Genomic DNA, 15,794 nt, shown 5'->3' on the forward strand with positions numbered 1-15,794 from the left:
ATGGCTATACCATCGCTAGAGGGCTCCTTTAAGGCAGGAGTGACATTGTACTCTCTTCCTCGGGAAGCTCTCCCCATCACGACTGTTCAAAGCTCATTGAGATCCAGCTCCTGCCAGCACTTCAGTGCTGCTGACTCCTGTTGGGTCCTCACACTACGAATTCACCTGGAGGCATCTAGGAAAGGCACTCAGCCTGCTCATTCCCCAGTGCATCCTTGGCACTGCACCCTGTGTGCTCAGCACTGCACCCCGTGTGCTTGATGCTGCTCCGAATGTATGTGGCCCTGCACCCCCTTTTGTTCAGTGCTGCACCTCGTGCCCACTGCTGCACCCCCTATGCTCAGTGCCACACTTCTCAGCGCTCAGCCTCACATCCCACACCCTCTGTGCTGCACCCCACATGCTCAGCAATGCACCCCCAGGCTGCCTCTGCCCCTGCAGGGATGCAGATGCACCTCGGTGCTCTCCTAGCTTTGGGGGTGCAGGGGGATGGGATCCAGGAGCCCAGGCCATGTTTTTTGCCAGCTTCATCCAGGGGCTCTTGTCTCAGTTTCCCCCACAGACTCGCCCATCTAGGGCAGATGGGGCCACCCAGGGGTGACAGGAATGCAGGACAGGGATGGTGTAAGGGTGCAGGCTGATCCCCTACTACCTCCTCAGGGGGCTGAGAGAGGAAAGGGGACCCCAGGCTCCAGGCACACGCGCCCCCTCACCCCTCAGGCCCACGCTGGGCCACGCTGCGGCTCCGCACACCCAGCACCACATGTAGCTGGGGACACAGGGCCTGCAGGGACACAGGATGGACTCTGGCCCAGTGACACAGGGGCAGTGGGGCAGCAGGGCCGGGGCACCCCGGACGCTTCCCCCCACCGGGTGCCATCCACAGGCCCACGTCACCGGCAGCCCAGCAGTGCAGCAGCTTGTGACGGACCAGCCCCAGCCGGCACTGAGCCGATGAACCATGGACACAACCACCCACCGGCCACCCCAGCTCCCCATGCCAGGCTGACCCACTGCCCTGGGGCTGGAACATCGTGGCTCTGCCCACTGAGCCGCGGTTCCTGCCGGGCAATGGTCACCCCAAGGTGGGAATGGGCACTGGCCCTCCTGGGGGCACATGTGTGCACTCAGCATGCGTGTGTGTACATGGGGGCTGTGTGTGCACACATGTCCATGGGGGGTGGGTGCACCAGCAGCACGCAGGGGTGCACCCTGGCTGTGCCACCCAGGCAGGGGGGCTGGGGGGACCTATGAATCCACTGGGACCTCACAGGATCCCCCAGGCCAGGTGCGGCAGTTGGTCCTGGTGGGACTCAGTTTTGGTCCCTGCATGGGGCCTTTGCTGGTGGGGGAAAGCTGGGCTGTGCTCCAGGGCAAGGGGGATGCCCCCATGGCCAAGTGCCCCCCAGGCTGGTGCTGCTGCTGGGTGCTGGCCCACAGCCTGTGTGTGATGCAGATTCAGAGCCTAGAGCAGCACCTGGCTGCACCATGGTGCTGGTCTGGTGGTCTGTGGGTCGGTGCCCCCCCGAGCCGGTGTGCCACAAGTGCTGTGCCTGGTGCCAAGCCGTGCCAGGGCCACTCTGGGGCTATGCCGGACCGTGCCGGATGGGGGCCAGACCCACATGGACCCAAAGCAGACCATGCTGGAGCCAAGCCCACACCTCTGCCCATCCATGCCAATCCATGCTGGAGCCAAGCCGATCCCAAACCCATATTGGACCATGCCAGAACTGAGCCCACGCCCGTGCCAGGCAGTGCCAGAGCTGAGCCAGCCCACACCCATGCCGGGCCGGGCCAGAGCCCACACCCGTGCCAGGCTGTGCCACACAAGGGCCAAACTGTGCCAGAGCTGAGCCAGGCCAGTGCCAGGCTGCACTGGAGCTGACCCCGTGCCTGTGTCAGACCAGACCATGCCGGTGCCGGTGCCGGTGCCGGTGCCGGTGCCGGTGCCGGTGCCTGTGTCAGGCCGTCCCGTGCCGGTGCCGGTGCCGGTGCCTGGGTCTGGCCGTGACGTCCAGTGCCGGTGCCGGGCTCTCCCGCTCCGCTCGGGGCGCCACTGAGCGCGCACGTGGTGTCGGGGCGCGCTGCCCGCGCGGGGGCGCGGCGGCGGGCGGGGGCGGGGCGGGGGCTCTGCGCTGAGCGGTGCCCAATGGCGGCGCGACCCCGCCCCGCCCCGGCGACGAGCGGGCCAATGGCGGTCTCGCGCGGCGCAGGCGTCAGGTGGGAGGGGCGGGGCGGAGGTCACGTGTGACGGCGGGAGCCGTTAAAGGGCGACGGCGGCACCGGGCGGGGGTGGCGCGGCGTGGGCACAGAGTGGGTGCGGACACGGACAGGCCCAGGCCTCGGCCCTTCCTGGCAGCTTCCCGGTGAGTGCGGCTTGGCCCGGCCCTGCCGGTGAGCGGTGGCCTTGGGCGATGGTGCTGGGCGGGGGTAGGGCGGGCACATGGCGGCGGGAAGGGCCGTTACCGGGCGCGGGAAGGGCCGTTATCCCGGCGGCCCCGCTGAGCCCCGTCTCTCCTGCAGGATGAAGAGTGGCGCAGGCCATGGCGCGGAATCCGGTCCCCAGTCCCCGCGGCCGCCGGGGCCGTAGGACGGCGGAGCCACCCCACGCCCTATAGCGACCCCGCCACCCCCCGCTGTATTTAATTTTATACCTAATTTATTAGCACCTCGCCCAGCTCCCCCCAAACCATGGACCCGACCCCCACGGCGCCACTCCTCCCCATGGAGGACTTCCTCTGGATGCTGGTCCTGGGCTTCATCATCGCTTTTGTACTGGCCTTCTCCGTCGGTGCCAACGATGTGGCCAACTCCTTCGGCACGGCGGTGGGCTCGGGGGTTGTGACCCTCCGGCAAGCCTGCATCCTCGCCAGCATCTTTGAGACGCTGGGCTCCGTCCTCCTGGGAGCCAAAGTCAGTGAGACCATCCGGAAGGGACTGATTGATGTGGAGATGTACAACTCCACACAGCAGCTGCTGATGGCGGGTTCGATCAGTGCCATGTTTGGTGAGGAGGGGGGGAGGGGGGGCAAGATGGGGGAGCAGTGTACCCCAGGGTGCCCCGGCGATGGCTTTCTTACCAGGCTTCTCCTCCTGCTCCAGGATCTGCTGTGTGGCAGCTAGTGGCTTCGTTCTTGAGGCTCCCCATTTCAGGTACCCACTGCATTGTTGGAGCAACCATTGGCTTTTCACTGGTGGCCAAAGGGCAAGAAGGTGTCAAGTGGTCCGAGCTGCTAAAGATCGGTAAGCCCGGCTCATGTGATGGCCTCCGTGTGCCCCCTGGGCTTCCCCTTCCAGCAGTGGGATGCTGATTGTGCCTCTTCTCTCCTAGTGTTGTCCTGGTTCGTCTCGCCCCTCCTTTCAGGCATCATGTCTGCCATCCTCTTCTTCCTTGTCCGGAGGTTCATCCTCCGTAAGGTAAGAGCTGCCCACTCTGCTTTCTGATGGCTTTTGGGGCTCCCAGGTGCTCCCTTGTCTGCCCATTGCAGTGGTTGGGTGGCTTCCATGCACCAGGGTTTTGCCAGGCACATCCGTCCTTGGGTTGACAGTTGGGTGAGCCCTTCAGGACTCCTTTGGGAAGGGCTGAAGGGGTGGGAAAATGAGATGTGGAGCCCAGGAGGTGAGGAGGCAGCACTTCACCTCCTCCAAAATATGTGGGCCTGGCCTTGGCAGAAGCAGCTGTAATTCCCAAGCAGGGAAGTAGCCCAGAACTGATAAGGTCAGACCTGCTTGTCAGGCTTTTCCTAAGTCCTGGTGCAAGGCAGGACCTCCTCATGTGTCAGGCTGCAGGTGAAGGTAATGACCAACAGTGATGGCTTTATTTAAACCAGGAGGGCCAGGACTGTCCCCGGTGCTGCGCAGACTGTCCTTTCCTCCCATCTGGGGCCCCAGGTACAGTGAGAGGCACCTGGGCTGGCTCCAGGAACACGCTCCCACTGTTGGGAGTGTCCGAAAGCCCAGGAAGAGGTATCGGGCACCCAAAGCTGCTTGAAATGGAGGTGGCGGTGTTAAGCCTCATCCTTCTGAGATGATGATGACTACCGTGGAGCACAGGATGCTGCTAGCACAGAGCAGGGGTACCCAGCCAGCTGTACAGAGGAGCTCCAGCATTTCCATCTGTATGTTTGAGGCTAACTTCAATTATTTGAAATCCTAGATCTAACTATTTCTGGTTCCAGAGATGTTCAGATCTTATCGCTGCTGTTCTCTCTACCTGGCAGCCCTTAAAAACAGTTTAGCGTCACTGCTGTCAGAGTAACCTTGCGTAACTGGCTTTTCAAAGCTGGGCTGGCCCTGTCATGCTTCATTCTGGTGCTGAATAGTTTGGTTGCTCCGTCCTGCTTGGCATTTGGTAAGGCTTGGTGTGTTTGTACCAATGCTAGACCCTGATTGCTGGGCAGCAGCAGCGGAGATTAAGTCCTCCTGCTGCTCGGGTGAGGGCCTCTCTGTGCAGGTATGTGGCCAGATAAGCTGCTTTGTGAGTAATGGACTCCTATTTTGTCCAAGTCGGCTGGAAAGAGGTAAAGGCTTTGTCTGACAGACTATTTTGTCTGAAAGTGCCTGGGGAATTGAAAGAAAACCTAAATGCAGCCAGAGGCTGGAGAGCCTTAGGAAGGGTTCAGGAGCAAGGCAGCCCCTAGCTGCAGGCACAGATGAGATGCTCCACGTTGGAGTGGTGGGACACTTGGCTGTGCCTGTTCTTGGTCCCTGGGGAGCCTCATGGGATCCCTAGTGTTCTGCCACCTTCTCTGTCCCCAGGCTGCTGGGGTGGTCTGACAGTGCCAGCCCCGTGGGTTATTATCCAGAAGCTGTTGGGAGCTTTGGCTTTTGGCAGAGCTTGCAGGAGCGTGGTGTCTGAGCTGCTGTCAGCAGTTGACTGAAGGTGCAGACCCCCTTTTGGGAAGGGGGTGTTGCTTTGGTGGCTCCGACAGCTGCACAGCCCTCGAGGTCTGGCTTTCTGCAGCACTGATCCTTGTTTTGCAGGCAGATCCTGTTCCCAATGGTTTGCGAGCTTTGCCAGTCTTCTATGCCTGTACCGTGGGGATCAACCTCTTCTCCATCATGTACACCGGTGCACCTTGTAAGTACCTGTCAGAAAAATTGAACCTTAACTTTTGTGTGCTTTACAAAACCTCCATTAAATGCACGATTTACCCCTTTTTTGCTTTACAGGGCTGAAATCTCCTAGAAGGTGGCTGGCCTGTGCCAGTTACAGAAGGCTGCAGGCTAGTGTGCGCTGAGTTCTGGGCTAGATAGTTGCCCAGCCAAAGAGACCTGCTCAAACTAAACCCCTCCAGACCTTTCTCCTTAGACTGCACAGGACTAGCAGATAACTTGGCTTCCTCTTCCCTTCTCTCACCTGTGCTAAAGCTCAGGTACCCGGCTGCAGCTGAAGAGACTCCTCGGGCTGCCACTAGCAAGACTAGGAGCAGGGATGGAGGCCGTGCCTCCCGATTCACTTTGTCCCTCAGAATAAACTCACTATCCCTGGCAAGAAGAGCTGGCACCTGTACTGATAAGAGGAGTTCGTACTTCAGTCTGAAAGGCCAAATTGAAATGCTTGTTTGGCTCTTGTGCAGGGGGACATGTCGTGGGCAGGACTAGGAGAGGGCTTGGCAGGGGAGGGTGGCGTTGCCTGTGGAGCTGGAGGCTCCGTAACCTCCATCTGTCGGGATGACTTGGTGTGAGCCGCTTTTGGTCTGAGCATCGGTTTCCTGTTGTGGAGGAGCTGCCGGAGGTGGGGTGAGAGCAGTCAGCCCTGGCTCTGCAGGGCTTCCTCTGTAAACAGTGGCTGGAAAATGTTCTGGAGGGAAGTCAGCCTCCCCTTCCTTGGCTTCCCGGCCTGGGGGAGAAGGTGAGGCTGCTGCGGTGCTGCTCCAAGATCACTTCATCACTTGGCCACCCCCAAGGTGGATTCATGTTTATCCTGAGCCCTGTGCTGCAGGAGAGCTGGGGGAGCTCTGTGCCGCTTAAATGCAGGGCTTGCAGCCTGCAGGGAGCCAGGCTCACTGTAAACGAGTAGCCAAATGTGTGGCTAGAGTAGCTGTGATGTTGCTGGTGGTGTGTTAAGAGCAGTCGGGTATGGCCTGCAGCAGGAATAGGGAGTTGAGTGGTCGGTCACAGCACCTGATAGTCCCGTGGGGGGGGGGGGGGGGGCTTCAGGGTGTGGCTGCGGCTGGCTCTATAATGCAGAGCCTCTGCTAAAAGTCACACTGCATGTGGGAATGCTTGTAACTGGGTCAGGTAACACCTCAAATGCCTTGAAACTTGAGCTTAAGTTCCTAGGGACACAGGAGCAGGAGAACCATCTTCCCCCTGCAGCGGGAGGAGTTAATGGGTCTCTGGTGGGAGCAGCCCAGGTCCTGCATGTCTTCTCCCTGACGGGGAAGTGGTGCTGCTGCTGCAGCAGCCGTGCTGCGTGGTTTGTTGTTTTTTTCTTTGACATTGCAGCAAGAGAGGAGACAAGGGTTGTGAGTTGTCTCCTGTCTCTGCTCAGGGCACGCACCAGTCCCTGATTTGGTTTGGCTGCGGGAGGGAGGGGAAAGTGTCTGCCCATGTGAAAGGCCAGCTTGTGGGTGGGGGAGACTGTAACTAGGGGGGAGGGGGGCTTCTGTGCAAGTGAAGCGCTTGGTTTCATTGTGGCCAGTGCTGGCTTTCCAGTGGCATTTCTCCCTGGCAGGCACATTAGCTCAGGGGTGTTGCAGGTGATGGAGTCCCCGTGCCGGGAAGAGCAAAGTCATGCGTGAAGGAGGCTTTTGCCCGGAGGTTTTCAAAGATCCGTTGTTTTATTTCCTAGTGCTGGGCTTTGACAAACTTCCTCTGTGGGGTATCCTCCTAATTTCGGTGGGGAGTGCTGTTGTCTGTGCTCTCGTCGTCTGGTTCTTTGTATGTCCGAGAATGAAGAAGAAAATCGAACGTAAGTAATGCCTCCCTTTTTGCAATCCCTTGGGGAAGAGTGTGCTTGAACTAACCAACTTACTTTCCCAGTGGGAGATCTCACTAGCCCCAGGGCTGTTACTAGCAGGGATCCTCAGCTTCAGTTAGAGCTTAAGCTGCTCTGCAAACTCCGAGTCACTGGAGCACATCCCATTGAGCTGGACCTGCATGCACCTACCCCGCTGGTCAAGCGGCTCCCCGGGGCCCCAAAATACCCCTTGAAGTAGTTGTTGTGCTGCTGAGTGGTGCCTGGCAGCTGATCCCTCAGCAAGGCAGCCTCTCCTTGGGCTGCACCGGACAGCAGGCAATATTGAACAGCCTGATTTCACTGCTGAATAGAGAAAGAAGAGAAGGCGGGAGACAACCAGCCTGTTAACCAGTGTAACCTTTAATCCTCTGCATACCTGCTGATCGGTCTTTGGCCTGGCAGATGCAGATCACAAGTTTAAAGCTGTGTAAGCTGATGAAATCCTTTCCCTGTAGCCAAAAAAAAAAAAAAAAAAAATTGAAAGGCATCCAAAAGAGCAGTCCCGAGCTCTGCCTCCTGAAAAGTACAGGCAGCTCTCCTGGAGTCTGTGTGTGGTCTTGCATATAAATTTTGTGTGCAGTCTGGGGCACTTGCAGAACTGGAGATGAGGGGATAACCAGTGTCCTTGTCAGACTGGTGTAATTGGGGTGTGACTAACAGCTTTATGGCTGCCCTTGACAATCTTCCAGCTGTTCAAGCTTCGGCTTAACTCCTGCCTGCCTGCCAGCCAGGCTCCCCTGCCTGCTGGAGAGCCCCACTCTGCTGTGGGGCGGCGCTGGTGCAGGGGGATGTGGGCTCTGCAGAGGCTTGATACCAGGGTGAGGGGCTGGAGGCCACAGCCTGGCCCTTGCAGTGAGCAAACTGGGTAGAAGATGGTCATGTTTGTGACAAGGAAGTGGGTTTTTGTTGTTGTCTGAAGGAGCTGACCTCATCTCATGTTTTCACCTGGAGAAAACATGCTTTTCCTGGTAGAGGGGGTGTAGCAGCCTCAGCATGCAGGGCTTGGTGCTGCTGGCTTGGCTCTCCCAGTGGGACAGGAAACCAGGCTGCCCTTGGGAGGTGGGGACCGGCTCCGGTTTGGGTTTGTCACCCACCAGTGGGTGCTGGAGAGGAGCCCAGGCGGGCAAGTCCTCCCAGCGGGCTGGGGCTCGTGGGCTGGTGGAGGAGCTGGGCTCTTCTGGGCACCTTCCCATCAGCCTCAGGGCTGCAGCTGCCCCGAAGCGGGTCCAGAGCATCCCACGGCTGCCGGGAATGGAGATGGGACAAACATGGCTTGAAGAGGAACCTCTGCTGCATAAAAGCCCCATAACGGTGCTCACCACACCCGGTGTGGGTGGGTAGGGCCTAAAAATAGGAGATGAGCTGGCCTGTGACTGTTTGGCTGTTGTGCCTGGGACAAGGTGCGACTGCCCAGCAGTTTCCAAAGTTCAGGATGGGGGCGAAGCTGTGAATTTTATTTGGCTGGCATAAATCCGAGTGGTGAGGGGTGTGGGCTTGTTCCTGGTGTCGGGAAGGGGTTTGATGGCAGCTGCCTCCCTTTGTAGGTGAGATCAAATCAAGCCCTTCTGAAAGCCCCTTGATGGAGAAGAACATCAGCCCCAAGGAGGACCACGACGAGCCCCGGGTGCCCCTGGGTGATGCCAAGAGCCCCGTTGCTGATGTGGGGTCAGCTGCACCCCACCGGGCAGTGGTGGAGGAGAGGACAGTCTCCTTCAACCTGGGGGACCTGGAGGAGGCCCCGGAGCAGGAGAGGCTTCCCAGCCTCGACCTGAAGGAAACCAGCACTGACAGCGGTGAGCGGGTGTGGGGGGTGACGTAGGGTGCCAGCGTGGTTTTCCCTCACCCCAGGTACCCCTGGGTGCTAAACCCCCACTGTCCCCCTTGGCAGGAGCCATGCGGCTGCCCAACGGCAACCTCGTCCAGTTCAACCAGGCCGTGGGCCACCAGATGAGCTCCAGTGGGCAGTACCAGTACCACACCGTGCACAAGGACTCTGGCCTCTACAAGGAGCTGCTGCATAAACTGCACCTGGCCAAGATGGGGGACTGCATGGGGGACTCGGGGGACAAGCCCCTGCGGCGCAACAACAGCTACACCTCCTACACCATGGCTATCTGTGGCATGCCCCTGGACTCCCTCCGGGCCAAGGAGGTGGAGGAGATGGAGAAGCTGACCTGGCCCATGGCGGACACCAAGAAGAGAGTCCGCATGGACAGCTACACCAGCTACTGCAATGCAGTGGCAGATGCCCACCCGGCAGCTGATGTGGATCTCAACGCTGCCCAAGTGGAGACAGGAGTCGGTGACCACAAAGGCAGCAGGAGCTCCCTGGAAGAGTGGCATGACCAGGACAGACCTGAGGTGTCCCTCCTCTTCCAGTTCCTGCAGATCCTCACAGCCTGCTTTGGCTCCTTTGCTCATGGTGGCAATGATGTCAGGTCAGTTGAGTCAGCAGGAGCGGCGGGGTTGCGCACTAGGGCTGGTGCCCATCTTGCCCAAAGCCTCTGGCCTTCTAGACCAGCTCTCCTTTCTCTTCCAGCAATGCCATAGGGCCCCTGGTTGCACTCTACCTGGTCTATCAGACAGGTGAAGTGGCAACTCCCATCTGGCTGCTGCTCTATGGAGGTGCAGGGATTTGCATTGGCTTGTGGGTCTGGGGGAGGAGAGTCATCCAGACAATGGGGAAGGATCTGACTCCCATCACACCATCGAGGTAAGGTCCGCCTTGGGGCGGGGGGAGGCTGCAGGCAGCTCTAGAGCTGCATCCTGCTCCTGGAGCCCCTCTCCGTTCTCTGTTGGGGATTTCATTGCTTGGGTGGTGGAGCTGGGTTATGTGTGGCCCTGTAACACCTTCCTGCATCCCTCGGGGCCGGGGGGGGGTATCAGTCTGGGACTGCTGGGGGTCTGGAGAGCCAAGTGAGGAGCTGACTCAGCTCTGCAGGGTCTGCCCGGGGAGAGCAGTCCCAGCTCTGGCTTGGGCTGAGCAGCGCAGGGTGTCTGGTGCCCAGGTTCTCATGCACTTTCTCTCTTTGCAGTGGCTTCAGCATTGAGCTGGCATCTGCCCTGACGGTGGTGATCGCCTCCAATGTTGGCCTCCCTATCAGCACAACCCACTGCAAGGTAGGAGGGGGATGGTACTGGCTCTGTGCAAGCCCTGCTTTCCCCAAATCCTGGTGCTAATAAGGCTGAGCTGTGGAGGAGGTCCCAAATGGGGCTTCCAGCTGGCCTTTGGCTCTGCCATTTGCTTCCCAGTGTGGAGTGGCAGCAGCTGCCCGGGGCTGGGGGAGGCCCCTGGGTGAGGGGGCACTCGATGAGGTAGTAAAACCTCTTTGGACCCCTGGGCTCTGCTGAGCGGCCATAAGAACCTGGGTGCCTCAGTGCCCTGTCCCCACTGCTGCCCTGGGATGGCAGCTCCTCACCCTGCTTGCTCTGCCTGGGGTCTGCTGGGTCCCCAAGGGCTGGAGCGAGACCCCCGGCCCCATGGCTGTGGCTTTCCTTTGGCACCCTGGGAAGGGCTGGGGGGTGGCAGGCAGAGTGCAATGCTGAGCTGTGCCCTGGCTTCTCGGGCAGGTGGGCTCTGTGGTCTCGGTGGGCTGGCTGCGTTCCAGGAAGGCGGTGGACTGGCGCCTCTTCCGCAACATCTTCATGGCCTGGTTTGTCACTGTCCCCATCTCGGGTCTCATCAGTGCTGCCATCATGGCTGTCTTCAAGTATGCGATCCTGAAGGCTCACGCTGCTCCTGCTTCCCTGCTGCCACCCTCCCCTCCAGGAGTGGGGGAGGCTCGTCCCACCGTGGCATGGAGCTCCCTCAGTTCTGCATAGTGTTGTCACTGAAGTATCTTCTTTTTTTTAAATGTCTTGGCGCTAAGTTTGTAGGGGGGGCGTGCAGCACTGAGACTGTGCCTGCCCTTGGGGTGTTTACTGTTTCCCTTGGACTCTCCCTCTAGCCAACTTCAGCTGCTCTATCTTAAAAACACATCCAAGCTCTAGGGTGGGAAAGGAAAATCCTTGTAAATTTAAGGGGATATTTATTAATATTCTTTATATTCCCTTGAAAGGAAAAGAGGTGAGCAGCTGCACATTCTCCTCTGGCTTGCTTAAGTGGCAGAAGAGGAACCCAGGGTACCACCAGATCCCATCCTCACCCTCCTCTTTTCTGAGGCATAACATCCAAACGAGTGTTCACCAATAAGGGGACTTTGGACCCTGGTTCACCCAGTTAAACATTGTAAACTCTGCTGTCCCCTGGAGGTGAAGACAAGTCAGCCAGAGCTGCTACTTACTTCCGATCTGCAGCTGATGGGGTCTTGGGAACACACGTAGCCTGTACCCTTTGTGTTTGGCTTGCCTTTGGCCTCTCTCTCCTACTAAATTTGCTCTCAATTGCTTGAATTTTGGAGCAGTGTGCACCGCGAGGCTGGTTTGGGGGCACTGTTACTCGGGATGCTGCAGTGCTTCCTGGAGGCACCACCTTCATGTCCTTCCTGTTTGCCTCCCCTCTAGCCACAGGTCTTTGCCATTGCACAGGGCCAGCTGTTTTCAGGCTGGAGTTCAGGTCTGTGGTCCCCAGGGGCCGGCTGGAGGCTTTGTGGAAGATCTGTTCACCTAGGGGGATCTAGTGTGGTGCTTAAGGCTTCCAACTGGAAGTGTGCTGAGTGGATTTCCCATGGGTTGCCTTGCCATATTAGTCTTTTGGCTTCTCATTCCTTCCTGGATTTAGGTAACCACAGTTTGAAGCTGAGAGCTCCCTTCGGTCTGTGTAGGATGGCTCGTGCTTGGCATGAGCCCTGTGGGAAGCTTCACACTCTTCCTTGGTTGCTCTGGATGCACCACCATGGCTCTCTGGCATGTATTAGAATTCTGCTGAGCAGCGTGGCCAGCATGCTGCGTGGATAAAGGGTCTGTAGGAAGTCAGACAAAACATCAGGTTATTTAACAGCAGTTGCAGAAAAGGTTAAATATCTAAAACAGTGCTGGCTGTCTCAGTCACAGCTTACAAGAAGCTTTTGTAAATCAAAAAGCTGTCAAGGAAGTACCACATTATTTTTTTTCTTTTGTGGGGCAACAGAAGAGCAGCTCAAAACACTGCCATCCAAGGCTGCCACAAAACTTCCAGCTTCCACTGACAACAAAAGTAACCAGAACAGTTCCTGCAGGCAGGGGGCCCTGGCAGGCAATAGTTTGGAGGCTCCTGCTGCTGCTGCTGGCTGGTGTCAGAGTTGCCCCCCCCCCAGGTGCTGCAGACAGCTGAGGTGCATCCGAGTCAGCTGCTGCAGTGTTGCAGGTCACAGCAGTGTCTTGGAGTGCACTGGCCAGGTTTTACTCTGCCACGGTGAGCCGCAGCACTGCAGCAGCTGATTCACCAGCCTCCCGGCTGCCCCAGGCACTGGTAGTGAAGCTGGGAAGTGGGACAGCAACCCTGGCTGTCAGCTTCCCCCACCCTGTCCTCCTCGCTGAATTACAGCCCTCTGACAGCAGCCAGCTGCAGGGTTCTCCCACCCCTCTGGCTCTGGAGCTAGGGAACAGCTCAGCAGTTAGGGAAGATTAATGCCTGTGCAGCTATTTTCCTGCAATGAAAAAGCTCAGAGACTTTGGGTATTGTCCTCTATTCTACATAAGTATGCCAAAAAGAAAGATTGTGAATCTTCTCACCTCATTTCTGTTATACTAGTGGCATTTTCCAGAGCCTGACCACAGGGACTGATTTGCTTTTTCTGGTCTCTGATCCTGCTTACATTTATCTTCTCTCCCCATGGAGAAGTTTTATGGCTTCCTTTGCACTACAACATCATGATACTCACTGCAACAGGGAGTCTTTGAAGTGTTCAGGTTTGCCAAGTGCATCAGCTGTTTCAATTAAAAGCTTTGAAAAAAAAAAAAAAGGTGCCTTGCTACTGACAGCTTGCAAGCGGAGGCTGCACTCACAGCAGTGTATTTGCACACAACCCGGGTCCAGCAGAACTGGGCAAGACAGAGAAGGGGTCCCAGAGCCAGGTAACTCATTTAACAGGTGGTTGTATCTATTTCCTTTTAAATGCATTGAAAATGCCCCTTCCTAACATTAACCTATCCCAGAAGGCCACTGAAAGCTGCCAGTAAAAAGCAGTGGTGAGACTCCAACCACCCATTCTTCAAGGCCCAGTTACAAAGCTGGCAAAAAGGCACGTTCCGCCAGAGCCAAGAGCTGAGCTGAGAAAGCTTCATGGAGACTCAGAAAATACCCAGAAGAGAACGAGATCAACCAGCTGGAAGCATCAGCACTCAAGCCATCCCTTTGCTCCTGCTGCCAGGGTGCTGTGGGGGCAGAGCCGCCCCCAGCTGCTGCCTCAGCACTGGTGCTTGGCACTAGCAGGAGGCAATTCTCTGTACGCTAGTGAATTGCTGGGGAGGGAAGGCAGGCACTGGCAAGCTGAGAAGAGTCAGCTATACCTCAGAGAATCACTGATTTGGGTCGGAAGGGACCGACATCCATCTGACTTACTTTGCACTTGGGCATTTCAGCTTTGCTTTGGCTGCTAGGCGCTCCTGGAGCAGTCTTCTCTGCTCCTCTGCAAAGAGATGGTAGGAAAACGCAGTGCACGCACCACAACCCCGGTAGTTGGAGCACCAGTAAGAATGGATTTCTTTTACATTCACAGCACAACGGTGGAGGTCTCCTGAGCTCCCCGCCTAAGCCTGACAATGCTGTTCCCACAAATTCCCAGAGTGTTTCCATGCACATGACATCGCCCAGGGGCTCACTGGCATAGAGAGACCCGAGTTCCCCGATCCTCAGGGCATCGTGACGCTGCTCACGCCTCAGCTGTGTGGGGCTTAGTTCGCAGAAGGAAAGGGGAGATGCTGCCCGTGCCCCTGCTTCAGCTGTGGGTCCCGCAAGCCCGTGCCCCACAGCAGCCAAGCCCACCGCTAACACAGGCGGGTGGGAAAAGCGAGGAGCGCCGCAGCCGTGGGGCACGGGGTACCTGTGACACCCCCAGTCTGGCTGCGGTACCGGGCATCTCGCGGCGGGACGGCCTGGCCTGGCTGGAGGCAGCATCACCCCAGCCCCAGGGCAGCGCCCCCTCCCCTGACAGCCCACGCGCCCAGGGCGCTGAGGGCACCTCTGCCCCCCCACCTGCCCCCTATGCCACCCCCTTCCCTTGACACCGCACCCCCGGTGTCCCCAGCACCCCAAGGCGCGCCCCAACCCCCCCCGCTGCCTGCCCCCCCAACCACGCCGGTGCGCGCGTTCACGGGCCACCCCGCGCACCCGAGCCTCCCCCGTAAGTCCCAGCAACCCCCCACTCTGCCCCTGCTCCCGGCAGGCCCACCGGCCCCACTGAGCCCCCCAGGCCTGTCTCGGGTCACGCTCAGCCCAGCAGCCCCCAGATCGCCCCCTGCCCCCCATTCCACAGGCACTAGCGACTGCCCCGGCCACCGCAGGGCCACCGCGGGCCCGCACCCCGCGGGGCGTCCCCAGCCGGGGCGTCCCCAGCCCGGCCTGGTCCCCCGCCCCACATCGGCCCCTGAGCGCCGCCACCCGCTGGGCCCCCGCCGCTCACCCTGCGCGGCCGCCCCTGTCCGCTCCATGCCGGGCCCCCGCCTCAGCACAGCCGCCTCCCGCCCGCCGCCTCTGACAGCCGCGCCGCGCCCATTGGCTACCTCCTCCTTCAAACCCACCAATGGCGAGGGCGAAGCCGCGGAGGGGCGGGGACACGGCAACTGCGGTCGCGTCAGTTAGTCCCGGTTCCCGTCAGTTACCCTGGGGCGGGGCGGCGCGGCGCGGCGCGGCGCGGCGGGGCGGGGCGGGGCACCATGTCTTGCCGGACCATGCCAGGCCTTGCCGTGCCAGGGCGCAGTGTGGCACAGCAGGCTATGCGATGCCATGCCATGCCGCACAATGCTATGCCACACCATACTGTGACAGCCCATGCCATGCCACACCATGCCGCACCACGTCACCCCATCACATGCCAGGCCAAGTCATGCCACACCATGGCGCACCATGCTGTGCCATGCCATGCCACACAACAGCACGCCAGACCTTGTCATGCTATGCAATGCCATGTCACACTGTGCCAGACCATGCCACATCATGTGACGGAATGCCACGCCACACCTCACAATGTCATGCCACACTACAGCCCACCCCGCCATGCCTCAGTGGTGAGCTGGAGTGGTGGCAGTGGCTGGGGCAGAGGTGGCAGCCCTGGGTAGCTACTGGGAGCTGCAGGTGACCCCCACCTGTAGGATGCCCACACCAGCCACCCACCCAGCTGCGGGGTGAGCATGGGGACAGGGTGGCAGAGGGTCCTACATGGGGCCGGCTGAAGGGCAAGGCCTCAAGGACAAGAGTCCAGCACCGTTAGCCTGAGGAATGGAGACGTGTTAGAACTTGTCGGGCATAAGCCCTGGCAACAAAGGAACAAGTTAACAGCAGACTCTTGAGCCATAGCGGTTGAAATGACAACCCCCACGGACAAAGAGGGACATACAGCAGGACAAAGAGGGAACGGATAGTGCTGATGAGGAACTTTGTTATTCACCAAAGTCAAGTAGGACACCCCCCCCCCCCCCAACCTTAGAATAGAGATTGTTGCTAAAATAAGATAGACTAATCAGTACCTATCGTTTAAATGAGGTGTCTTAGAAGATAACCAATCGGTGTAGGTCACGCTTAAGATCTACCCAATCAGTGTGTAACATGCAGAAGGCAGAAACGTATGTAAATGTAAAAGAATCACCAATAAATCGACATCTTGCTTGCATCAAGCTACCTCCCGTCTCTTCATTCACCGCAGCCGACCAAGCCAGGGTGGTCCCTGAGCTGTGGGGTCAACCCCACCCCCTG

General features: G+C 58.8%; 1 protein-coding gene and 1 long non-coding RNA gene across 3 annotated transcripts; one reads left to right on the plus strand and one right to left on the minus strand.

Annotated features, from left to right (window-relative positions):
* Positions 1-2,250: 2,250 nt before the first annotated feature.
* LOC102057333 (sodium-dependent phosphate transporter 1) lies at positions 2,251-10,799 on the plus strand. The gene is made up of 11 exons (XM_055696133.1): positions 2,251-2,366; positions 2,524-3,007; positions 3,103-3,243; positions 3,332-3,417; positions 4,984-5,080; positions 6,797-6,916; positions 8,509-8,757; positions 8,853-9,402; positions 9,504-9,677; positions 10,000-10,084; positions 10,535-10,799. The coding sequence occupies exons 2-11, from the start codon at positions 2,692-2,694 to the stop codon at positions 10,784-10,786; spliced, it is 2,070 nt and encodes a 689-aa protein (XP_055552108.1). The 5' UTR covers positions 2,251-2,366; positions 2,524-2,691; the 3' UTR covers positions 10,787-10,799.
* A 5-nt stretch (positions 10,800-10,804) lies between these two features.
* Positions 10,805-14,666, minus strand: LOC129734166 (uncharacterized). 2 transcript variants are annotated; one of them, XR_008729804.1, is made up of 3 exons: positions 14,506-14,666; positions 13,446-13,776; positions 10,805-11,865 (listed from the first exon to the last, which is right to left on the minus strand). It is a non-coding gene; the product is annotated as an uncharacterized LOC129734166 (long non-coding RNA). The 2 variants fall into 2 exon arrangements; XR_008729803.1 differs by lacking the exon at positions 14,506-14,666 and having other exon boundaries at positions 13,446-14,114.
* Between the last annotated feature and the right edge of the window lie 1,128 nt (positions 14,667-15,794).

This window comes from Falco cherrug, chromosome 18 (assembly GCF_023634085.1).
Source record: "Falco cherrug isolate bFalChe1 chromosome 18, bFalChe1.pri, whole genome shotgun sequence".
Taxonomy (NCBI): Eukaryota; Metazoa; Chordata; class Aves; order Falconiformes; family Falconidae; genus Falco; species Falco cherrug.